The 26,425-nt window shown below is 32.0% G+C and overlaps 1 protein-coding gene across 4 annotated transcripts; it reads left to right on the forward strand.

The window, feature by feature from the left end:
- Positions 1 to 25,676, forward strand: LOC139516209 (uncharacterized). 4 transcript variants are annotated; one of them, XM_071306152.1, is made up of 9 exons: positions 1 to 106; positions 6,157 to 6,191; positions 12,719 to 12,780; positions 16,100 to 16,210; positions 17,096 to 17,226; positions 17,814 to 17,904; positions 18,972 to 19,082; positions 23,654 to 23,790; positions 25,605 to 25,676. In XM_071306152.1, exons 3-9 carry the CDS (start codon positions 12,723 to 12,725, stop codon positions 25,620 to 25,622), a joined length of 657 nt encoding a protein of 218 aa, XP_071162253.1. In that variant the 5' UTR covers positions 1 to 106; positions 6,157 to 6,191; positions 12,719 to 12,722; the 3' UTR covers positions 25,623 to 25,676. The 4 variants fall into 4 exon arrangements, with proteins under 4 accessions (XP_071162253.1, XP_071162250.1, XP_071162251.1 ...); XM_071306149.1 differs by having other exon boundaries at positions 10 to 106; positions 18,972 to 19,088; XM_071306150.1 differs by lacking the exon at positions 6,157 to 6,191 and having other exon boundaries at positions 20 to 106; positions 18,972 to 19,088.
- Positions 25,677 to 26,425: the final 749 nt, after the last annotated feature.

Here is a 26,425-nt window from a genome sequence, read left to right on the forward strand (position 1 = left end):
AAGAAATCAATCTGGTTGACGCAAAAATGACAATCTGTTACACAGAATAATAGTGTTGCATTTCTTTCCAGTGGGTCTGAATCAACACTGATTTACAGAAATCTTGGTAAGAATTTAGTCTTAGGTGCTGGATTATTTTATTAGTTGTATTTGGCTTTGAACAAGCTGTCAGTAACTACGAGTACTCTCAGATCTGTGCTTAGTGCCTCAGTTGTTAGGATATATACAGGTAAACGGCCACTTCCACTCCGTACATTTGTTAGATGTATTTCTATTAGCTATGATTCAATTGTTTTTTGGTTTAATATGTTCTCCTATATATTTGTATTAGTCCTGTAATGTTATGTTGTCATTTTAATGTTATATTTAACATTGCCATTAAAGCGGGAGGTTCGGCATGCCACAAAGCCAGATTCAACCCACCATTTTTTTCTTAAAAAAATGTCCTGTTCCAAGTCAGGAATATGGCCATTGTTATAAACTCATCATAGATGCCAGGACTAAATATTATAGTTACCTCAGTTTTAGTTTGTTACCCTGATTTAGTTTTTTGTCCATCGATTTACGAGTTTTGAACAGCGGAGTACTACTGTTGCCTTTATGTATTCATCTAATGAGTTAAGCCTTTTTCAACTGATTTATATTGTTCGTTCTTATGTTGTTCTGTTACACCACTGTCCAAGGTAAGGTGGGGGCGGCGATGGGGGATCCGGTTAACATGTGTAACCCTAATCTAGATTATCCCAGACGCTCCATATGCATAGTTAATATTTGCTCTAAGAACGATAACTCTGGTGCTTCAAGACTAGTGTAACCCCGTCACATTCTTTACACAACTGTATGTGCCTGTCCCAAGTCAGTATCCTGTAATTCAATGGTTGTTGTCGTTTGTTGATGTTTTACATATTTGTTTTTTGTTCTTTTTTAGTTAGTTTTCTCGTTGGAATTGTTTTGCTTTTGTCATCTCGGAGCCTTTTATTGCGGACATTTTAAAGCCTCCCAAACGAATAGCAGTCTAATAATGATTAGAAAAATAAGTTTGATCTAATGAGGTAAAATAATTGAACGTGGCTACGTACTTATACATTCATCCCAAATGAATGGAGACCTGTAATTTAAACTGGTATTTTAAAAAAAATTTCGAACTGTAAACATGGTAAAGCCAGTACTAAGCCGGAGTTACTGGAAACAAGTGATGACAGGAAAATGAGGGACTAATTCTATGTTTTTTCATTTATGCCCTCTGGGGAAACTGTCCGTAACTTTCTTATCCAAAATCTTTCCCGAGCGACTCTGTCGACCTTCGACCAACCCTCGTTGTGGTCTATGATTGTGATGGTAAGGTTTTTGAGATCAGCTTGTGTGTGACTGCTATTCGTTTGGGAGGCTTAAATATGAAGTTTCTTTTGCAATTGCCCTAACGTTGTCAAATTTGAAATATTATACCAACTTGGATCGGTTAAGAAATTTTTGATTTTTTTTTTGTTTGTTTCAGGACTGCCCTCAATGCAGTTTTAACATCTAAACTGTTGTGCCAGTTCACATCGAAAATAATTATTTTCTTTTGGCATATCTTTGTAATCTTTGCGCCGTGTTTGGAAATTTTAAAATTGTATCAGCGTCTGTGGTGTTCGATTAAATTGTATAAATTCAAGATTTAGAAAAAGTTTCTCAGTTTGAATATATTGACATGATTCATTTGACATCGTGCTATTATTGAAGAAGGATATCTGTTATCCGAAATATCTAATATTTGTTCATTTTATAGTTATTTAATGGTGATGTTGTACCCTTTTTGACTTGTTATTATGCCCCACCTACGATAGAAGAGGGGCATTATGTTTTCTGGTCTGTGGCTCCGTTCGTCCGTGCGTCCGCTCGTCCGTCTGTGCGTCCGTCCGTTCAGGTTAAAGTTTTTGGTCAAGGTAGTTTTTGATGAAGCTGAAGTCCAATCAACTTGAAACTTAGTAGACTTGTTGCTTATAATATGATCTTTCTAATTTTAAAACCAAATTAGACTTTTGACCCCAATTTCACGGTCCACTGAACATAGAAAATGAAAGCGGGAGTTTCAGGTTAACGTTTTTGGTCAAGGTAGTTTTTGGTGAAGCTGAAGTCCAATCAACTTGAAACTTAGTAAACTAGTTGCTTATGATATAATCTTTTTAATTTTGAAGCCAAATTAGACTTTTGACCCCAATTTCACGGTCCACTAAACATAGAAAATGAAAGTGGGAGTTTCAGGTTAAAGTTTTTGGTCAAAGTAGTTTTTGATAAAATTGAAGTCCAATCAACTTGAAACTTAGTACATATCTTCCCTATAGTATAATCTTTCTAATTTTAATACAAAATTAGATTATTACCCAATTTCACGGTCAATGGAACATGGAAAAGGATAGTGCGAGTGGGGCATCCGTGTACTTTGGACACATTCTTGTATATTATATTTTGTAGTGTACAAAATCATATTACATGATCCATCACCCTGTAAGATTGATCGTTGACTATTTTTTCAGTCATTTTATATATATATATATATATATATATATTTAATAAAATTATGATAAAACGTAATGTGTTAATATTTAATTAATTACTTAAGCTTTATAACTATTTTTGATCTGAGCGTCACTGATGAGCATTATCTAGACGAAACGCGCCTCTGACGTATTTAATCATAAGCCTGATACCTTTGATAGCTATTTAGTAAAGAAATTGTAATTTTGATAAAGGGAAACAAGTTTTGAAACTGACATAAATCCCTTTCCACATTGCGGGAGCGAGTGCTGCCTTGTAGCGACATAAACCTGCACTTTTTTTCGAAATCTACAACGGTGTCTTTTACGTGCAAGAGATATGTCTCTCTCTTAACACGGGCTAGCCATTTATCGTCCCCTTTCGATGGACTATCATCGTGTCCTCAAGACCATACTCTCAAATGGTGTAAAGAGAGAGCCGAAAATTCAATCCCTGAAATGTACATCCCGGACCGGGTATCGAACCAGGAACCTTTGCGATAGTAGTCAGATGCACTAACCACTACACCACGGCTCTTTTAACGGTAATTAGGTTATAATTGATAATTTTTGCAAGATAATGTGTAATTTAATCAATTGCATTCATATATAATTTACCCCAAATGTGAAATATATTATACTTATAGTGACTTGGAATAAGTGTAAGCTATTGTGTTTTGCTGTGTTTTATCTTGTTGTAACGTTTTTTTCAATTTAAGGATGTACTTTGGTGATCTAAGGTAAAATTAAATAAATCAAGAATTCAAAGTTGATACTTTCAAGGGCACTAGCTACGAGATATATAAAAAAATCCAAAGTATGATTTTTTTGTTCAATCATCAACGAAATTGAAATAGTGAAGTAATAATTAGAAAGAGATAGAATAACGCATGCATTGTACGTGTACGGGTATTTAAAGGAAAAGAATGTCAACATTGAAAGGGAAACTAGGTAAATAATTTGATTAACTGATTCGATCCACAGAAAATCATTCTTATGAAGATAAAAACGACGATAAACATAATTTGTAATCTACAATACAAAATTTAACAGACCTATAAAAATCCAATTGCACGAGTTGCTTAATCCATTTATAAATGTGTATTTGTTTATATCGCTTATATGGTCATAGAAGGTCAACTCGATAGTTAATTAGATGGCGTATTGGCTAAAATTCACACGAAACGAAGCTACATCTTATTGAGACCATGTTCTATAAATTGTTTATTTTATACTTTTCATATAGTTTGGAAAAAGTGTTTTACATTTATATAAATAAAATATGAGAATTTGAGTCAAATCGGTGAACATGAATTTAACCATGTATCATATGGGAAACGACCAAGGAGTCACTTGTTCAAAAATCTCATCTAAGTACATCCTTAATAGTCCAGTCAAACTAAGATTTAACCTCAAACTAATTGCAACAGAAAATGTTTAAGTTCTAATCTATAGCAGTATGCCCTTTATATACACAGAAAAAAGTCCCAGAAAATCTAACTTGAGGAAAACTCAAAATCAGCATTTTAAATTTCCTATGGAAATTAACATTGGAAGGGGAGATAACTCTTGCAAAAATGAGTCTTTTTTGGTCAGTTTTTGGTTGTTTTTCTTGAAATTTATGTAAAGTATGATACTTTGATGGGGTTATAAGTTTGTATTTGAGTAAATTGTATAATATTCTGCTCATGAAATGTACAAAACCGAAGTGTTGTGGGTAGTTTTTTTTTTCGTGCATTTTTCATTAAAGAAATTGCAAATTTGAAGCTTTGTAACTATTTTGAAAAAATAATGTGAAAATTTGGTATTGTTTGTATTTGTATATTATGTGTTTCAGAAAATTACTTATGTTAAGAAACTTTAAAACACAAAAAGAAGAATATATGCTTAATTATTTTTAATAAATTTGAGATTCTTTACCTTGACATGTTGAAAAATTGAATAAATGGTCAACCTGTAAATTACGAAATCTAGATTATAGCTTGATAAAATATATGAAAACATCTTTAGAGTTGTTTGTTATACTCTAAAGACCGCTGAAAAATCAAGAATCAATACATTCTGAGGAATAGAAGCGGTCAAATTATAATTTTGTATCAATTTTTATTCATATTTCTGCCTTTTTTGCAAGAGTTATCTCCCTTTCCAATGCAAATCTCCATAGGAATTTTAAATGGTGATTTTTTTAATCTTCCTCAATTTAGATTTTATGGGACTTTTTTCCATGTATATTTGAGGTATAATGCTAACGATTAAAACTTTAAAATCTTCTGTTGCAATTACTTTCAGGTTAGGGTCAAATATATGTTAGATTGACTGGACTATAAAGGATAATCTTGTTGTAGCTTCAATGAACAGGGGTTTTCTTTGTTGGTTTTTAAGCTATTTTCATTGATATTGCATAGTGTGTCTTTCTTTCTTGAAATGTTACTCTATTGTTTCAGCTACGGGTGAATGGTTGTACCTATTAACGCGTTTACACTTATTGCATATGTTTGCTTCTGGTCTAAGTCAGGAACCTCACCAACAAATTTGCAGAAATGAAACTTTTGGTGAAAGGAAAATATATGTTGACCGTTTTGATTCAAAATTCACTTGTCTATGAGTTGGCGTTAAAAAATCAGGATTAATGCGCTACATAGTAATCTAATTTAAGATTTCCAGAAAACCGGGAGTTATTTTGATAGTACCTGTGTTTTCAAGATCAGAAATTTCATATAAAACATTGGTTGAAAATTGGCATGTAGAAATGTGATACATGTACAATTCAGGATATACCTGTTTTCCTTGTAGTTAAATTTAAGGTAAAATATTTAGACAGCTGTGAAAATTGCAAGATTTGGTTGAACAGATAGGGATTTTTAATTGGTGGTCTGACACCTTTATTTTCGTTTTCCTCCCAAAATAACCATAACTGAATGATCATAAGAATAGAATGACAAATACGAGTATACCTATATAGAACACAGAGGCATGATGATTAATAATTCATTGTAGAAGGAAGAGAAGCGACACACAAAATGAGGTCTTCTCGTTTATTAGTATAGATACTCTAACTTTTATTTTACAGGTCTTTGTATCTTCCCATCCCTGTTTCACTTGAATTATTTTCAGCTTATTCGAATATGTGCATGTTTTCTGGCACGTTTGAAATAAATGCAATTCATCTAATGTTTGAATAGATATAGGAAGATGTGGTGTGAGTGCCAATGAGACAACTCTCCATCCAAATAACAATTTTTAAAAAAGTAAACCATTATAGGTCAATGTACGGCCTTCAACACGAAGCCTTGACCCACACCGAACAACAAGAATGTATATTTACACAATCATGTAATTATTTAGCATGTTTTAAAAACAGGTCAATGTACGGCCTTCAACACGGAGCCTTGGAGGCCGTACATTGACCTATCATGGTTTACTTGGCTCACACCGAACAACAAGAATGTATATTTACATATTTAGCATGTTTTAAAAACAGGAAAACATGTTTATAAGTGCAACACTTGGTATTTTTGGACAAGAAATCAATTTTTTCTTACCCTTGAAAAATTCAAATGAAGTAAAACAAGAAATCAATCTGGTTGACGCAAAAATGACAATCTGTTACACAGAATAATAGTGTTGCATTTCTTTCCAGTGGGTCTCAATCAACACTGATTTACAGAAATCTTGGTAAGAATTTAGTCTTAGATGCTGGATTATTTTATTAGTTGTATTTGGCTTTGAACAAGCTGTCAGTAACTACGAGTACTCTCAGATCTGTGCTTAATGTCTCAGTTGTTAGGATATATACAGGTAAACGGCCACTTCCACTCCGTACATTTGTTAGATGTATTTCTATTAGCTATGATTCATGTGTTTTTTTGTTTAATATGTTCTCCTATTTATTTGTATTAGTCCTGTAATGTTATGTTGTCATTTTAATGTTATATTTAACATTGCCATTAAAGCGGGAGGTTTGGCATGCCACAAAACCAGATTCAACCCACCATTTTAAGAAAAAAATGTCCTGTTCCAAGTCAGGAATATGGCCATTGTTATAAACTCATCATAGATACCAGGACTAAATATTACAGTTACCTCAGTTTTAGTTTGTTACCCCGATTTAGTTTTTTGTCCATCGATTTACGAGTTTTGAACAGCGGAGTACTACTGTTGCCTTTATGTATTCATCTAATGAGTTAAGCCTTTTTCAACTGATTTGTATTGTTCGTTCTTATGTTGTACTGTTACACCACTGTCCAAGGTAAGGTGGGGGCGGCGGTGGGGGATCCGGTAAACATGTGTAACCCTAATCTAGATTATCCCAGACGTTCCATATGCATAGTTAATATTTGCTCTAAGAACGATAACTCTGGTGCATCGAGACTAGTGTAACCCCGTCACATTCTTTATACAACTGTATGTGTCTGTCCCAAGTCAGTATCCAGTAATTCAATGGTTGTTGTCGTTTGTTGATGTTTTACATATTTGTTCTTTTTTAGTTAGTTTTCTCGTTGGAATTGTTTTGCTTTTGTCATCTCGGAGACTTTTATAGCGGACATTTTTAAGTCCCAAACGAATAGCAGTCTAATAATGATTAGAAAAATAAGTTTGATCTAATGAGGTAAAATAGTTGAACGTGGCTACTTACTTATACATTCATCCCAAATGAATGGAGACCTGTAATTTGAACTGGTATTTAAAAAAAAATTTCGAACTGTAAACATGGTAAAGCCAGTACTAAGCCGGAGTTACTGGAAACAAGTGGTGACAGGAAAATGAGGGACTCATTCTATGTTTTTTCATTTATGCCCTCTGGGGAAACTGTCCGTAACTTTCTTATCCAAAATCTTTCCCGACCTTCGACCAACCCTCGTTGTGGTCTATAATTGTGATGGTAAGGTTTTTGAGATCAGCTTGTGTGTGACTGCTATTCGTTTGGGAGGCTTAAATATGAAGTTTCTTTTGCAATTGCCCTAACGTTGTCAAATTTGAAATATTATACCAACTTGGATCGGTTAAGAAATTTTTGATTTTTTTTTAGGACTGCCCTCAATGCAGTTTTAACATCTAAACTGTTGTGCCAGTTCACATCGAAGATAATTATTTTCATTTGGCATATCTTTGTAATCTTTGCGCCGTGTTTGGAAATTTTAAAATTGTATCAGCGTCTGTGGTGTTCGATTAAATTGTATAAATTCAAGATTTAGAAAAAGTTTCTCAGTTTGAATATATTGACATGATTCATTTGACATCGTGCTATTATTGAAGAAGGATATCTGTAATCCGAAATATCTAATATTTGTTCATTTTATAGTTATTTAATGGTGATGTTGTACCCTTTTTGACTTGTTATTATGCCCCACCTACGATAGTAGAGGGGCATTATGTTTTCTGGTCTGTGGCTCCGTTCATCCGTGCGTCCGCTCGTCCGTCTGTGCGTCCTTCCGTTCAGGTTAAAGTTTTTGGTCAAGGTAGTTTTTGATGAAGCTGAAGTCCAATCAACTTGAAACTTAGTAGACTTGTTGCTTATGATATGATCTTTCTAATTTTAGAGCCAAATGAGACTTTTGACCCCAATTTCACGGTCCAGTGAACATAGAAAATGAAAGTGGGAGTTTCAGGTTAAAGTTTTTGGTCAAGGTAGTTTTTGGTAAAGCTGAAGTCCAATCAACTTGAAATTTAGTAAACTAGTTGCTTATGATATAATCTTTTTAATTTTGAAGCCAAATTAGACTTTTGACCCCAATTTCTCGGTCCACTAAACATAGAAAATAAAAGTGGGAGTTTCAGGTTAAAGTTTTTGGTCAAGGTAGTTTTTGATAAAATTGAAGTCCAATCAACTTGAAACTTAGAAAATCTTTCTAATTTTAATACCAAATTAGATTATTACCCAATTTCACGGTCCATGGAACATGGAAAAGGATAGTGCGAGTGGGGCATCCGTGTACTTTGGACACATTCTTGTATATTATATTTTGTAGTGTACAGAATCATATTACATGATCCATCGCCCTGTAAGATTGATCGTTGACTATTTATTCAGTCATTATATATATATATATATATATATATATTTTTAATAAAATTATGATAAAACGTAATGTGTTATTTAATCAATTACTTAAGCTTTATAATTGGTTTTGATCTGAGCGTCACTGATGAATATTATGTAGACAAAACGCGCATATGACGTATTTAATCATAATCCTGATACCTTTGATAGCTATTTAGTAAAGAAATTGTAATTTTGATAAATTACATTTCAGAAACTTAGTAACGGTAATTAGTTTAATCATATTTATTTATAGTGGATTGGGAAACAAGTTTTGAAACTGACATAAATCCCTTTCCACTTTGCGGGAGCGAGTGCTGCCTTGTAGCGACATAAACCTGCACTTTTTCGAAATCTACAACGGTGTCTTTTACGTGCAAGAGATTGGCTCTCTCTTAACACGGGCTAGCCATTTATCGTCCCCTTTCGATGGACTATCATCGTGTCCTCAAGACCATACTCGCAAATGGTGTTAAGGGAGAGCCGAAAATTCAATCTCTGAAATGTACATCCCGGACCGGGTATCGAACCAGGAACCTTTGCGATAGTAGTCAGATGCGCTAACCACTACATCACGGCTCTTTTAACGGTAATTAGGTAATAATTGATAATATTTGCAAGATAATGTGTAATTTAATTAATTGCATTCATATATAACTTACCCCAAATGTGTAATATATTATACTTATAGTGACTTGGAAAAAGTGTAAGCTATTGTGTTTTCTGTGTTTTATCTTGTTGTAACGCTTTTTTCAATTTAAGGATGTACTTTGGTGATCTAAGGTAAAATAAAATAAATAAATTTGTTGTTTTTACTGTCTTCTGATTGGTTAAAATTATTAGTTTTATTTTCAATGTTGTCAATCTTGATGTCAACACGCCTACTCTGACGTTGTGTATTCATACGCCAACATGTATATACGTTGTTATTGTTAATATAAATAATATAAAAAGTTCTTTGAGCCTTATTTTTGATAGAAATTTATTTATAATGAATGGCAATAATTTATTTTGATTTTATTGAACCATAAAACTAATTTTTGACCCTTCAAATTTTACATAATCCGCTTCGCGGATTATTCAATGTGAAGAGTCAAAAATTAGTTTTATGGTTCAATAAATTCAAAATAGATAATAGCCATTCATTAAATAAATCAAGAATTCAAAGTTGACGCTTTCAAGGGCACTAGCTACGAGATATATAAAAAAATTCTAAAGTATGATTTTTTTTGTTCAATCATCAATGAAAGTGAAATAGTGAAGTAATAATTAGAAAGAGATAGAATAACGCATGCATTGTACGTGTACGGGTATTTAAAGGAAAAGAATGTCAACATTGAAAGTGAAACTAGGTAAATAATTTGATTAACTGATTCGATCCACACAAAATCATTCTTATAACGATAAAAACGACGATAAACATAATTTGTAATCTACAATACAAAATTTAACAGACCTAAAAAATCCAATAGCACGAGTTACTTAATCCATTTATAAATGTGCATTTGTTTATATCGCTTATATGGTCATAGAAGGTCAACTCGATAGTTAATTAGATGGCGTATTGGCTAAAATTCACACGAAATGAAGCTACATCTTATTGAGACCATGTTCTATAAATTGTTTATTTTATACTTTTCATATTTTTGGAAAAAATGTTTTACATTTATATAAATAAAATATGAGAATTTGAGTCAAATCGGTGAACATGAATTTGACAGCTAGTGCCCCTTTAAGCTAGAAGGGCATTCGTTTTGTTAAGGATCAAAATAAGCAAAAAAATATTGAAAGATTAAGGAGCTCTTTTTCGAGGTAATAGATTTATAAGATATGGCGGCGAAAGGCTGACTCAGACTTTTACCTTATATTTGCATCGACATTATTTGAGTCTCAAAATTTTGTCAAATGACCTTTTTTGAGCTCTTAAGTCTTATGTTAAAAGATAAATAGGTGTTACGGAGCAAAATATTTAACCATGTATCATATGGGAAACCACCAAGGAGTCACTTATTCAAAAATCTCATCTAAGTACATCCTTAAAGGATAATCTTGTCGTAGCTTCAATGAACAGGGGTTTTCTTTGTTGGTTTTTAATGGTTGTACCTATTAACGCGTTTAAACTTATTGCATATGTTTGCTTCTGGTCTAAGTCAGGAACCTCATGTTCAGTGGTTGTCGTTTGTTGATGTGGTTAATAAGTGTTTCACGTTTCCGTTTTTTTTTTATCGTTTGTTTTCCGTTTTGAATTGTATTACATTAGACTTTTTTTGGCCCTTTATAGCTTTTTCCGTGTTGAAAACCGTATTTTGACCTATACTAGTAATTGGTTTACTTTTACAAAATGTGACATGGATGGACGTAGTCGCATTGGCACTCAGACCAATCTTCTTATATCTATCTATATATCTTTACTTTGTATATTCTAATCAATTTGGTTCTCTAAATAAAGGCAACAGTAGTATACCGCTGTTCAAAACTCATAGATCCATGGACAAAAAACTAAATCGGGGTAAGAAACTTAAACTGAAGGAAACGATTAAATAACAATAATATAACAATGGCCATATTCCTGACTTGGTAGGGGACATTTTTAAAGGAAAAAATTGTGGGTTGAACCTGGTTTTGTGGCATGCCAAACCTCCCTCTTTTATGACCACAATTAGCTAACAAAAGGCAACAAGTTTAAAATTTTAATACGCGAGAAGTGCATTTTTCCACACAAGACTTACTACTGACGCCAAGATACAAAACTTTGAAAACCGAAACAAGTACAGAGTTGAACAGCATCGAGGACCAAAAAATCAAAAAAGTTGTGCCAAAAACGGCCAGGGTTTTCTGTTAGGTACTAGAACATCCCCATTATTTAGAATAATTTATACTTTTGCAAACAGCAACTTTTAAAAAATGACTATACAAAAGATATATGATAAAACTGAAGTATTAACTACTTACAGGAAACAACCGAAATACATAACATAACCTGACAAAATGCATCACAAAAAATAGACACATCCAAATATGAAAGAGATTGAGAATCATTTTGTGACACTTATTTACATTAAAAAATGACAGACCCTTCATTTTGGAAAGGTCGTAGTGAGAAATTTTAATTTCGTCATGTAATACTGTATATAATAAATAATTAAAAAGAATAAGACTTATATAGATGTATGGAATAAACGTGGCCTTCACTTATAATGGTTCCAGTTCTTATCATTCAAGATGACGTAACAGTATTCAAATGTTTGAAGAACTTGTCTTTACCAGGTCATTGTAAAATCTGACAGCCGGACATGCTATTCGATTGCTCAACTGAGTCCCAATTTCACGAACAGAAATAAATATTTGCATACAAATATATATATACATCTTTTTACCTATTCTTTGCAATTGCCTTAAATATCCATAATGAATTATGAAATGTCCAGCTGAGAGAGGATGGCCCAATTTTTGTATACAAAATAACAGAAAACTCAATAAAATAAGACGGAGCTGAATTTCCGGATTTTTAAATAAAGGGTTCCGGAATATTTTCCCCCACAAAGCAAAGTTGTGAAATTTAAAATTCTGAAACAAAAACAATATTTCAGCGAAGAAGGCCTAATTTACAACTTTTGTAAAAATAAGCTGATGTTTTTCGTGTCAACCCCCTAAAAGACCTACTACATGTGTCTCGTGTTAACCCCTACATGTCATATGATATGTGCTTCGAATCAACCCTTGTGTTTATCCCTACATGTCCCATATATTATGTTTTTGTTTACCCCTACATGCCTTAAAACACATGTTTCATGGTGTCAACACCCTACATGCTACATAACCCCTACATAACTTATAACGTTTGCTTTGTATCAACCCCAATATTATCTATAACATGTGTTATGTGTTTACCGCTACACGACCTATACGAAAATAAGTTTTTGAATATATTTTTTTGTACGTTATTACTTTTTTTCTAAGCAATTTCACCCATGATGCATTACTCTGTAATGACAACAAAGCTTATGAAAACAAACATTTGATGCTTGTTTTTTATGATGTATCACTTGTGAAAACAATCACCGCAGCATATATCTATTAACGATATAAACTAAAATTTTAACGCTTGAAACAATCTTTAGTTTGCATAAATCAATGTTTAAAAATATAAAGCTTCTTGCAGTGAAATGAAGATCCAAGTTGTAGCTGCATTGCTCTGCTTAATAGTTGTTCTATATTCGGAAGGTAAGTCTTTAATTTGAATCATGGATTACAAATATATTATTTTAGTTCCCTTACGGTTCATGTGGACCATTTGGACGAGCATGCCCTAGATGAATAAAATTCAATTACATTGTATATTTTAGAAAAAAATCAATCTTAATTGAGTTTAGCAGTTCACATTTTCCGTTCCTGCAGAAGATGATAAAATTAACAAACAGTTGAGTTTTACTTGATATTGTCAGGTATCTATTGTCCATCTATTGTCCATGTCAATTAATACAGTAAGCTTCAATTACCAACTGTTGGCATGTTCTCAACCTCTTTCACAAGTAAGTTTATTTTAGCTCCGATGGAGAAATGTAAAAAGTTCACTGTAAAATCCTGTTAAGTTTAATTATGATTAGAACAGAAAGTAGAGATAAAGATAACGTATATATTTATATTCAGTCTGCTGGATATATTGTTAAGGCAACTGTTTTAAGATATAATACTGTGTGTTGCCATATAAGCACATTTATTTTGGTTTCATTGACATATAACGCTTACTAGCATTTCATTTAAATGATATTGATGTAAGATATGCAATCTAAGAATTGTTAAATGTTTTTATTAAACTAATTTGTTTTATTTTTTTTAAAAAGAGACTCAGACTTGATTCAACCCAAATTAAACTCATGATGGAACATAATTAGCAATACACAGTTAGGAGTTAAGTTTCGCATTTTGGCTCCGGTGAATTTTTCAAATAGGAAAGTTATTGAGTATTAAAATTCATTTTTAGACAGCTGAGTTAATTTAGCCTTCAAAGCTGGTTTCAGTGGCGGATCCAGAACCTTTCCTAAGGGGGGGGGGGGGGGGGGGGGCGCTGACTGACCTAAGGGGGGGGGGGCCGCTCCAGTCATGCTTCAATGATTCCCTATATAATCAACCAAATTTTTCCCACGAAAGGGGGGCCCGGGCCCCCCAGGGCCCCCTGGATCCGCCTATGGGTTTATAAGAGCATCAAGATTATTTTTTATATGTTTTATGGGCTATTTTCTGTTTGAAAATCCGTATTGTCATAGCTTGACCGGCCATCGGTCCAGAAATTAATGTAATGTTTACAAACACTTTTTTTCCACACGAATTTTTTGACGCAATTTTACCAAAAAATGAGATGAAAGACATATGATTTTCATTGGATTTGCTGAATGGTGTATGTAAACAGTTTAAGAAAAGGTATTACCTCAAGTGATTGAAATTCTACTTTTAGTCAAATTTTGGGAAATTATGTGTGATCTCCCCCCCCCCCCCCTTTTGCAATATTTGATAACAAATAAATGCAGACTGTTGCCATGGATACACCCAAAAGAAATTATATTTTACCATTTTATATACTGGATTTAAATCTATGGAAGATTCTGATTACATACATATGCACATATATGACAAAAACAGTAAGCTTAATATTGGAAGACAACAATGAAAAGGGGATGGTAAAATTTATAAGGGAAAATTTTAATATTTTTTTTTATCTGTTTATTGCTACCTTATGGCATACTTACTAAACTCAGAATCTTATGATTTTAGACTTTTCATGCTACAAATCTATTGATATTTAGATTTGAAATCAACTTCTGAGGAAATAAAGTGTTTATAAAGAATGACAATACATGTCATTTTTATTGTTTATAGTCCTTAGCAAACAAAATTAGACATTTTGACACACGGCTTGTATTTGTGCTCTATCGGCTTAACCCTGGCTTCTGATGGATTGTCTTGTATGTAGTAGCGTAAATATTGAACGCGTCGGGTTTTTTTTCTTGCGAATATATCAAGTTATTGTTTTAACAAGATTTCATGTTACATTTTGGCATATATTAAATGTATAGTTAAATAAGATGTAAGAAATTGTTTCCTTATCACCAAATTGTTTAATCAAGTATTTGGTACGCAATAAGCATAAAGATTAATATTTTGTACAATTTTGCATCATCAGAGATTTTATTAAGATTTTCAACATAAAAAACTGACAAAAGAGGTCCAGTTTTTAAAACTTTGCCAAAAATTGAGGTAGAGACAAGATTTTACACTTTGACTTGGCACCTTTCTTTAAAATCAGTTTTTGTCGCGTTTCAGTGTCAACTGCTAACCTTCATAAAATATTCATTACTCAACCAATTTTCAAAAAATTAAAAGGCCATATTACTTGTTTTAGCTAGCAGGACACCGAAAATAAGTTTAGTGGGAGAATTTGAAAAAATATTTACTATTAAGGTAGCAATACACAGTTAGGAGTTAAATTTCGCATTTTGGCCCCGGTGGATTTTTCAAATAGGAAAGTTATTGAGTACTAAAATTCATTTTTAGACAGATGAGTGCTAATTAAGCCTTCAAAGCTGGTTTATAAGAGCATCAAGATTATTTTTTACATGTGTTATGGGCTATTTTCTGTTTGACAATCCGTATTTTCATTACTAGACAGGCCATCGGTCCAGAAATTAATGTAATGTTTACAAACACTTTTTTCTACACGAAGTTTTTGACGCAATTTTACAAAAAAAAAGAGATGACAGACATATGATTTTCATTTGATTTGCTGAATGGTATATGTCCCCCCCTCTTTTTTGCAATATTTCACAACAAATAAATGCAAATTAGTGCCATGGATACACCTAAAAGAAATTATATTTTACCATTTTATATACTGGATATAAAATTGATGGAAGATTCTGATTACATACATATGCACATATATGACACAAACAGTAAGCTTAATATTGCAAGAAAGCAATGAAAAGGGGATGGTAAAATTTATAAGGGCAAATTTTAATATTTTTTTCTTATCTATTTATTGCTACCTAAACAACAGAACAAAGTTGAGATTATTTATGACGAGACGGATATTAGATCATTCATGACAAAGATCATGTAGTTCATGGCAAGACCAAAAACAGAAATTTGATGAAAAGACAGATATTAGATTCAATTTAATGTCATTATCTTTCTGTAAATTGTCCTTTGTTTGTATGAAGCAAGAAAGCAAAAATGCGGTCACGTTTATTTAATTTAAACAAAGAACAGAAACATGTGTTTAACTAACAAGCATAATAAGTATTATTTTTCCTATTTTTATAGTTTTATCTTTTCCCTTGGTCTAGGGTTTTAAAACATTTTATTCATCACAAGCCCGAAACTTGAGGGAGAGAAGCTAGAGAAAATATCAATAACAACGTAAGATATAACTTTAAATTTGTCATTTGGTTTTTGTTATAGCTTTATCTTTTAAAGGGATATGATCTACAAAACGGTCGTCTAGCGTACAAAATTATATTAATTTTGACCGTACAATTCTGTATAGGTAAATCCTATGGCAAACGCATATGGAAAGGCAATTCAAGGTACAACTACAAATTTGGCGGTGAGAATTATGGGTACTATAACCAGGGAAAACAGTGCAGAAGGTGTAAAGGTAAACTTGTTATAGTTCTAAATTTATAATGATTTGATTTGTTACTAGTTTGAAGTTGAAAAATGAAGATTTAGTTAATGATTAAATTTCTAATTTACAATATCTTAACCATTTGAAAGAATCATTTGACAGACATTTACTAAAGTTTAGAATATTATTTTTACTTTAATATTGTAAATTTTACCTCAAATACATTCCAAAATTCTTCCTTTTGCATTGTTATATTTATGGTAAATACTTTATTTTAGAATATTGCATGAACATTGTTCGTCCGTCATTCTGGTCTCCAGTCATCCATCAGATATCTCCTTCGTCACACCTCTTTCTTTTTGCCTTTGCTGTTGATTCCTCAAGAAAAACTAAAAATTAAACTTTTTCATTGAATATTTCTCAAGCTATTTTCAACAGAATGAATTCACATTTGGTTAGCAGCTTGGAATTGAACACGTGGCGCTATTCAAACATGTCAAACATCAACTTCCTTTTTGCCGAGAATTTGAATACGAATGGGGTGTGATTAGCTCAAGAACGCGGGCATTCTGTCGTTTTTACTGTACGAATAACAGTGTGATGAGCATCTGAGTTGGAGAAACGATCTATTTTCAAAACATGTATTATATATATGTACATTTAAAGTTATATGTATACCTATTAAACTCTGTGTTATATAGTTTCTTGTGGAGATTTGTCTCATTATCAATTATACCACCTTTCCTTTTTTATGTTTGTGGTATGTCTATAACATGGTTTATGTGCTCTGTTTAGTTTATATGCTTTAATATCATAAGTGATTAACTAATTAAACTGTTTGCATACTGCCATTGTTTCTGGTATGGCATCATAGGAAACTTGGTCAACATATCATATAAAATATTTTCTTTATAGGCCCTTGTAAAACTCTTCCAACCACATGTCCAGCGGGTTACACAAAACTGACCAATCAAAGGATAAGTCCAAATTGTTACCTTTTTGGAGGCAGCAATAGAGAAAATAGAACAGATTGGCATGTAGCAAATGTGAGTTCATCGTATAACATACTAGTATTTTTAAGACAAAAGAAACTGTTAGTTAAAATTTACCTTTTAAATATCAGATGAACTAACATGATATGTCTCCTGAACGGAAGTACTTAACGTTTCAAATCCGTTAGACAAGATTTTGCCTGTTTGCTGAAATTCTAAAACTTTAAACATGCTGAATCAATTTTAAAAAATATTGTCATATGCAGTATAAGTTATTCGGTAGATCAGCTGTAAAATTAAATTTTATGTTGCAATTTGGTTTGGTTTGCCTATTTTCGTATTTTGATTAAAAGTAAAAAGAGTTTTTTTTTTCACTGTATGACAGGCGGATACCTGTGTACAAGGATATTGACAAATCGATTTTAGACTTATCCTTTTCACTACAATTTTAAATAGAATTTTTCATCTCTCAAGAATTATAAAAAGGCCATATTTTAGAATGGAAAAAAGGTATATATTTAAACAAAAACAAAAAATAAACAAAAAAACAAAAAAAAACCAAACAAGAACGAGTCTTCTTAAGTCTAAAACATTTAAAAATGTGAAAAACCTTTTTTTCATTTTGTTTTTTTTCTTTCAAGGCGATATGCACCAGTACTCCGGGTGCTTACTTGTGGATTCCAGAAACAGAAGAAGAGGCTAAAGCAGTTTTAGTCAAATTTGATGCATTTGGTAAGCAGTTGTAAAATTTTCTTTCTCAAAGTCATTTTGTAGTAATTTTGATTACATTGGTTTGTATATTTATGTTGGTTATTGTGTTGTTAGATTGCTATTTCATTGACTTTTTACCACATTTTCTTTTATTAATATATTTGTAAGGGACCTTTTTTCAACATAAAAATAATGATATTTTTATCTAATATGCTTTATAACCAGTACAGTTGTTTATTATATTAATTTTTTAACATTTAGAAGGCGGTAAAAGTAAAATACGTAAAAGTCAGTGCAGCTCTTATCATATCGAAATATTAAGTAGCAATAATATAATATATAGGTTAATATCCGTCCGTCAGAAACTTTGATTTTTCGGATGCAAGATCAGATACTTGATATTAGGTTGCAACATTACTCAGATAAATGGTTACACATAATTATAGGAAGATCCCTATTGATCTGTTGTTTCCCTTTAAAGATGTTCTCTACTGTTTCAAAATAACAAGCTTTTTAAAAGACGTTCTATTTTCATTTGGTCTTTTGTCGTGAGTTGTCTCATTATAAATCATAACACATCTTCTTTTTGCATATGTTGTATTAATTTATAATATGTAAATAAAGGAATAAAAAAAAAGAAATGATAAAGTGTTCTTGTGGTCGTTTCCAAGATGAATCATTTCAAAATCATTTAGCAATAACATAAGATTTTCAAATATGGCCTTTTAAAGTAAATATATTTAAATTGTGGAAAGAAAAGTAGGATAAAGTGTGCAAAAATTTTAATTGCACTATATGAATAAAACCAGTTCATGCAATTTGTATATTCTCATACCAAACTAGAAATACCTACCAAAGACTTATAGTAGAAGCGTGTAGATTAGGTTAAAAAAAACCAACTGATAATAGATTTAAGAACTTTAAAGATATACAAAATATCTATATTTCAAACTACATTGAAAAATACCCGTTTTAAATCTGAAGGAGTGATGCGAATAAAGATCACTTTGTTACGATAAATGAGTACCCTTTTACTCCAAATAAATAACAATAAGTAATGCTGTCAATTAAATTTTTAACTTTTGTAGGAAAGTTACAGGGTTTTGACATTTTCACAGGAGCAAACAATTTAGCTGACAGAAACAGATATGTTTATGCAGGAACAAATGGCATATTTGACCCGAATAATCTACCATTTGGTATACGTATGTTTATTGATCATTTTACAGTTTTAAAATTTTCATTAACACACTAACATATTTTTAGTTTTAAAAAAACCTATCTGGGAAAATCGTTAAATGTTAAATAAAATACATGCATTGACATTTACAGATTTTTATTCAATATCCAAAATTATTCTATATACCAGTGTATGTAAAGTGCAGACCCTAAAATACCATTTTCACTGTATATGCCATGCATTTCTGATGCAGAATGGTAAATAAACAGACGAAAAAATATGATATTTGAAGAAAATGAAGAAAAATAGTTCACATGTAAATGTTCAGTAATAAATAATACAAGTTAGACTAAGTAAGAGATGGGAACGGGTTTTTATCGCGCCGAGAGCCATCCATACGTGAAATATATACCGAAATAGGTGAATATTTAGGACGTTTTACCAACAAATCGTGAAGGTGATTAAAGAACTAGCAGGGAAGATGTAGTTGAAGAAAAATATTCATTTCAACACAATTATTAATGTTGTATAACGTAGAATAGCTTTTGTTATTTAGTTTGTCCATATTGTATTGAATTCCACTATGATACTATCTTTATGCGAATCATGTTTACTTTTGAATAATGATACTTTACTTTCATTTTCACTGTAGATCGATTCATTAGTATTGTATATGCGTTGCATTTTCACTGTATGAATTTTAGTCATTTTTATGCAATAAATTCCTAATTCAGCCGACTTACTCAAACAATGATTAAAGTAAGAAAAGGGTTTGATAGTACTGACTTTGAGATAAAAGTTTGAGTGAACAATCCATTAAATTCAATAGAATTAATATTTATTTGAAATATAATACATTGTAGTCATAATATAACAACATGGGGATCATTTAAGAGTTGAAAGTGTAACTGTTTTAGATTAAAGAAATATATTTTAAAAGGCATGCCAATTTGATAAAATTCATGTTTCTGCAGTAGTCATTATACGCATGTGCAAACAAATTTTATCATTGGATTTCGAGTATGGGTCTTTTTACAAAGCAGAAGAAGCATGTCATAGATTTTTTTTTATAATTCATCAGCATCTTTATTTAAAGTACAGTTATATTTATCCAATGCAATGACACTTCATCACTGAATACGTACATCTATCATGTCTATCGAAATAGAATGGGATAAAAAGGGATAAAAAACAACAATGCTTTTCTAATATTTTTTATATAAATCACTTCTTGATCAATTTCAACGAGGTTTTGACGTAAGATTTTTGATTTTGGGTCCGGTTTTAAATTGGCCCACAGGGTCCAAAATAAAACTTGAGGTTCTTTGGTAGGCTGAATCGATATATGATTGTGTTTATTATTTTTTGGTCCATTGAACAAGTTTGTGGGGTCCTTACTGTCAAGAAATAAATTCTTTTGAATTTCAATAACAATTGAATAATTGGGGTACTCTGGCATGCTGAAACTCACCGTGTTTTTATTTTTTTAATTTTGGTATTTTCGGCCAAGTTATCGAAATGGTCCACATTGAGGTCCAAAGGGTCCGATATTCAACATTTTCTTTATTTCATCAAAAACGATGTCTTGCTTAAATGTTGTGTACATACTTACCCCAAACTGTTCAGGGTTGACCTCTGCGGTAGTATCAAGGGTGCTCTACAACACGTACATCATGCACCAATGCAACTTTATCAGTTTATATTTTTGACAGAAAAAGTTTGCCCTACACAACTTGACTTGCATTTCACGCTTTGATGACTTTGGGTAATTTATATGTCACATGTCGTTTCATTTTATACAGTAAAGAACATGCAAGCAATAATCGAGCTAAACCTATCTTTCCTTCAGAATAGGAATATTGAAGCATATGGGGTTCTACAATACGGGAGGCAAGTGAAGATGAACCACAGAACTAAAGTTAAGAAGGGGGGAGTCTTCATACCAATGCACTTATTGTCCTTTCAAGACAAAATGGGTAACTAGTTTGCACAGGCATAAGAAGATCCACACTAATGAGTTACACAAATGTGACCAGTGTGAATTAAGATTTTAAGACTTCTCAATGAGCATCAAAACTGATAGCATGGAGAAAGCCTGATTTGTACTCATTGTTCCAAACACTTCAAAAGCAGACCTGGGCAGTGGCGGATCCAGAACTTTTTGTAAGGCGGACCCAATGGATGACCTCTAAAAAAAACAGGGCGGGGGGGGGGGGGGGGGGTCCAGTTACACCTCAGCGATTTCCGTCTATAACCAATAACCATCAAACCAAATTCCAGTCTTTCCTTTGTGGAAATGAACCTTGTAGTACAATTTTAGAGAGATCCATACACTTAAACACAAGATATTGTCTGGAAATTAGAAAAAAATGCCATTTCTGTTGCCCTTTATTTCTGCATGTTTGGAACAATTATCCCCGAATTTAACCCTAGTCTTCCCTTTATTTGTGATATTGTTCCTTGAAAATGAAAACGAAAATATCTTAAAATTTAGTTTCAAATCATTTTTTTTGGTAATTTCAAAACGTAAACAAATAAAGTTTTCCCATGATCCTTTATTCTACAATGAACATACTCGCATACAACAGTGAAAATGAACTGACTGGATTCGCACTTTATATACACTGTGTACCTCTACTCATAAAAGAGGGCATTTGGATTTTGGCCGGTCTGATCATCCCTCTGTTAGTCCATCTGCTTCTGTCCGGTTTAAGTTTTGGTTTCATGTAGATCTGGCAGGATTATTGTTTTGGCTGAAGGTATTGTATGCTAGATTCACTTATTTTCATGGGCATCAAATTTCCGTGGATTGCAGAAAACTTGCTTGTTCGTGAATATGTGATTTTGTGGTTGTGCCATACAATCTTATAGAAATTTTTATTTCGTTGAACATTTAATTACGCGATTCAACTCTGCTCATGAAACCTACGAAATTGGTATTCAACAAATAATAATAAATCCAGTTCAAAAGAAGTCCGAGTCCGATGTCAGAATTGGTAACAACAAATCATTCAAAATGACAATGATGCATCAATTAATATTGGACTACTAGCAGTTACTGACATGCCAGCTCCACACCCCAACTTAACTGATTAAACACTATGTATTCATCTTATGAATATCAAGCACAATCCCGCCCGTTAAAGGTTACGTATCTTACCATCATAAAATATATGAAAAAAACATAACCTGTTAAGCGAACAACTGGTTTTAGAATAAATGTACTTATTTCCGATGTAAAAACCCTAAAAGCATGATAAGTGAATCGATATTTAAGCCTAAATATGCCACCAATAATTAACTGACAAAAGTATCGAAACTATATTCCTTCTTCACAAGTCTGTCTCTGTTTGGCTGTTCAGTTGTCAGCTCTTTTGTCGGGTTGTTGTCTGCTTGATATATTTCCCATTTTTATTATCAATTTTATTAAGGGTTGGTAATCTTTAGAGGTTAATGCCAACATTTTTGTGCTTATAAAGAATATTACCATAAAAGATTGGATGTGAAATACCTGAACTCATAAGATGTCTGCATATTGATTTATATTTACGAATGTTGTCCCTGTACCGAAGATAAAATTTAGTAAACGTTTTGACTAGTTTGTGATATCTAAAACTCTCTTACACATCAACTGGGTCGGATAGAAAACAACCTTATGCAAATAAATATCTATACATATGTTAACCTTTTCAGGTTGACAAAATATCTATAGAATGTTGAAACTGTTTGAAAAAAATTGAGCTGTTGTAGAAAAATGTATAAACAGACCAAACTTTTGTATTTGAACGTTTCATAATCAGTTCAGATTAATTTCTAAGACTTTAATCATATAATTTTTATATTCAAACAGTTTTAACATAGTCGTGGTGTAGTGGTCAGAGCATCGGACTACTAACACAGAGGTTCCTGTTTCGATCCCCGCTCCGGGGAGTAAATTTCAGTGACTGAATTTTCGGCTCCCCCTTGACACCATTTGCGAGTATGGTTTTAAAAAACGACGGTAGTCGGTCGGAATGGGAAGGAAAATGGCTGACCCGTGTTAAGAGAGAGCCATATATCTTTCACGTAAAACACACCTTTTATATTTCGAAAAAGAGCAGGCTAATGCCGCTACAAGGCAGCACTCGTACCCGCAAAGTGGAAAGGGATTTATATAAGTTGCAGTGGCGGATCCAGAAATTTTCATAAGTGGGGGCCCACTAACTGACCTAAGAGGGGGCCCGTTCCAGTCACGCTTCAGTGATTCCCTATATAAGCAACCAATTTGTTTCCCAAAAAGAGGGTGCCCGGGCCCCCTGCCCCCCTAAATCCGCCTCTGGGTTGCAATAACTTGTTTCCCAACCCACTATAAATAGATATGTTTAAACTAACATAGTCATACTTTCTAACGTAATGTTAATCTTTTCGATATGATCATTTGGCATATTCTCAACTTAGATGTGTTCGTATTTTAACAGATATACATACTTGTTATTTTGTAATTTATTGTCATTTAATATTAAAATAGATCATACATAAAAGTATCTTTTTCTCAATCAAAATTATGTAAGTTTTGCTCTTGACAATTAATGCATTTAAACATTCTTTTAGCAACTGGTGGTAACCCTATTGCAAAAAGTAAATATTGTGTCGAACTGGAGTGGAATTTGGAAAATCGTGTATTTGAATGGGACGCTGATCCTTGTTCTGGGAGTTCTAACGAGGGATATGTTTGCGAGTTTCCAATTGTAAGTTTTTAAGCATATACATTATCAACATTGTTTGAATAATGTCTTTTTGTCGTGATCTCATTCTTTTCTTAGACATTTATTTTTATTACGTTATACATTAGATCATCATTTTATTTTTGGCAACACGTAGATTATTTTTATCGAACTAAAACCAAAGAATATTAGATGCTACTTAGTTTTACAAACTAGTCGACCAACTGATGTTGTAGGTGCATGTTTTCTTATCATTGACTGTGCTTGTTATATTATCTAGTGACAAAATAGACCAAAAGTATATCGTTTTAAACTGTTAACTGTTTGGATACAACTACATCTTTGTTTTATAGATTTTGCAGACTCGTTTTTTGTTTTGTTTCTTCCGTCATCATAATCGCGCCATCATTTTTATTAGATTTTTTTTTAAAATTTGTATGAAGGTTAACAGTCATCGATGAGTTTGATTATAAAAAAACAATCTGAAATTGAGACATTTTATGTGAAAGAAAGAATCCGAGAGAGAAATATATCAAATTGATTCATAATAAATATGTCAGTATAATTTTTCACTTTGATATTTGGTATGTGTCCTGTTCCCAATTGTGATATTTTGGCAGAACGTTGTTTAGCATGGTGGAGATTCAAGATACCGAGATACCATGTGCTATACTCTGTCTCGCTTCTTTTAGAGTTAATGCAATTTGCCGTTTCAGAATCTAAAGCATCATGGGTATTCATTGTTCGTACCCCAAAATGAAAATAACGTCACGTCATTGGTTAAATTTCCCTTGTTTATGGAATGTTTAACCAATCAGGACGTTTTGACATACACTTTTGAAAATATTACCCAGGATGCGTTAGATTCTGAAACGGCGAATTCATTCATTTTATGTTTGATACCTTGTTTTGTCATCTTAAATATGATCGCTACTATGTTTCACAAATAACAAACTTTTTAAAATAAATGCAACAGTAGTTTACCGTTGTTCGAAAGTCATAAATAAATAGAAAGAAAGACTGTTTTATGTTGATATTAAATAAATAACGGAATTGAAAAAGAACTAGAAAAAAAATTAAGGTTATGTTTGCTTGTTTTCAGGGGTTAGGGGACAAAGTTTGTTATGAACTTCATGGGTAAAACCACAGCATTTCCATTATTTATCTTGCAAATATTCAAGAACAAGAGGAGCCAAACATTCGTTATCAAATTATAGGGATTTAAGATGGGAAATATTTGTTTTGCCTTGTTTACAAAAGTGTTTTTTTTTTATCTTTTCTATTGTCGTTTATTCCATGGACATGCTCTATTATTATATACATTAATCCTGCGTGTCTGTTTTCAAAAATATGAATTCTGTTAATATATAATTTACTAAGTCGAATGTTTGAAGCAATATATATATTCCTGACTATCCCTCTAGTACCTTTCGTCCCTCTTTTATTATATCAAAGTTAATATTTAATATTCACACATTTCAAACACTAGTGTTTATAAACAGTTCATTGCATGCAAGTGCAACAACCTGGAATAACTAAGGAACATTAAATTCTGATGATATCCACACTTTTCGTCTTGTTTCTTCCACCATACATAATAAAATTATATAAAGTTTAATGTACGGGTTAATCGAACAAACAATGTATCAAAGTTCAAGTTGTATTCAACAGTAATGTTTACTAAGTCGAAAGTTTGCAGCAATATATATATTCTTGTTATCTATGATGTTAAAATAACGGGAAAATCACATTTGTTTCGATAAATAAAGTATCAAAAAATAAATTTAATATACAAACACTTATATATCTATTATAAATATTTTTTCCCTCTTTTTCAGGCCGAATCATGTTACTAGTCATGCATTTGATTGAAGAGTTTCAAGTTGGATAAATAAAATCATACAAAGTTCTTTCTTCTTCATTTTCATAATATAGCAAATTAACCTGACGATATCGGGATATGGGTATTTAGTCGGATCTTAACACGTACTTGTGATTTGTTTAAAACCGGTTTTAACGAAGAAATGTCGAAATGTTCAGAACTTAATTAAATCTGTTTTTGGGTAAGATGGTGCAAGCATACGATTTTTATTGCGTCTTACACTTTGAGAAGCGAATAATCTTTAGCTACTTTATTTAAATATTGTGTAAAAACGTTAATTATGAGCTACGAAAGTCAAGTGGCTCAAGCATTTTACTGAGGAAGTTATTAAAAAATGCAAAGAAATATTTTAACAGTGGGTCAGATTTCATTAGTCTTTACTATCTATAGATTAACAACTTTTTGTTATATTTATAATTTAGAATCATCATTGAAGGTGGAGCGCGATTGCACAATTAATTAATAATATTGATGTGCCATTTGTATGCAAGAGTGACATTCCGTTGTATTATGTGCCAATTCGAAAAAGTTATGCGAGTATTGTCTCTCTTTAACAAGTTCATTATTTTACAATTAAGTTTATGTTTCTGATATAAATTTTAATAGTTACAAAATGTATCAATTCAATATATTTCAGTTTTTGTTATTGGTGTATCAAAAACATTGATGTACGAATATAATTTCATAAGTTTGAAACGTATAAAATGATTACATACCAATATAAAGAACCGTTCATCATTTTTGAAAAAGACTGTGATTAAAATTTGTATTATTTAT

This window comes from Mytilus edulis, chromosome 3, assembly GCF_963676685.1.
Source record: "Mytilus edulis chromosome 3, xbMytEdul2.2, whole genome shotgun sequence".
Lineage (NCBI taxonomy): Eukaryota > Metazoa > Mollusca > Bivalvia > Mytilida > Mytilidae > Mytilus > Mytilus edulis.

What these genes read in the sequence shown, in the direction of transcription:
- LOC139516209 (XM_071306149.1), top strand. Translation starts at nt 12,723, where the DNA reads ATGAAGATCCAAGTTGTAGCTGCATTGCTCTGCTTAATAGTTGTTCTA. An exon ending in ACAGTGCAGAAGGTGTAAAG is followed by an intron (nt 16,211 to 17,095) that starts GTAAACTTGTTA and finishes TTTTCTTTATAG; the next exon opens with GCCCTTGTAAAACTCTTCCA. An exon ending in CAGATTGGCATGTAGCAAAT is followed by an intron (nt 17,227 to 17,813) that starts GTGAGTTCATCG and finishes TTTTCTTTCAAG; the next exon opens with GCGATATGCACCAGTACTCC.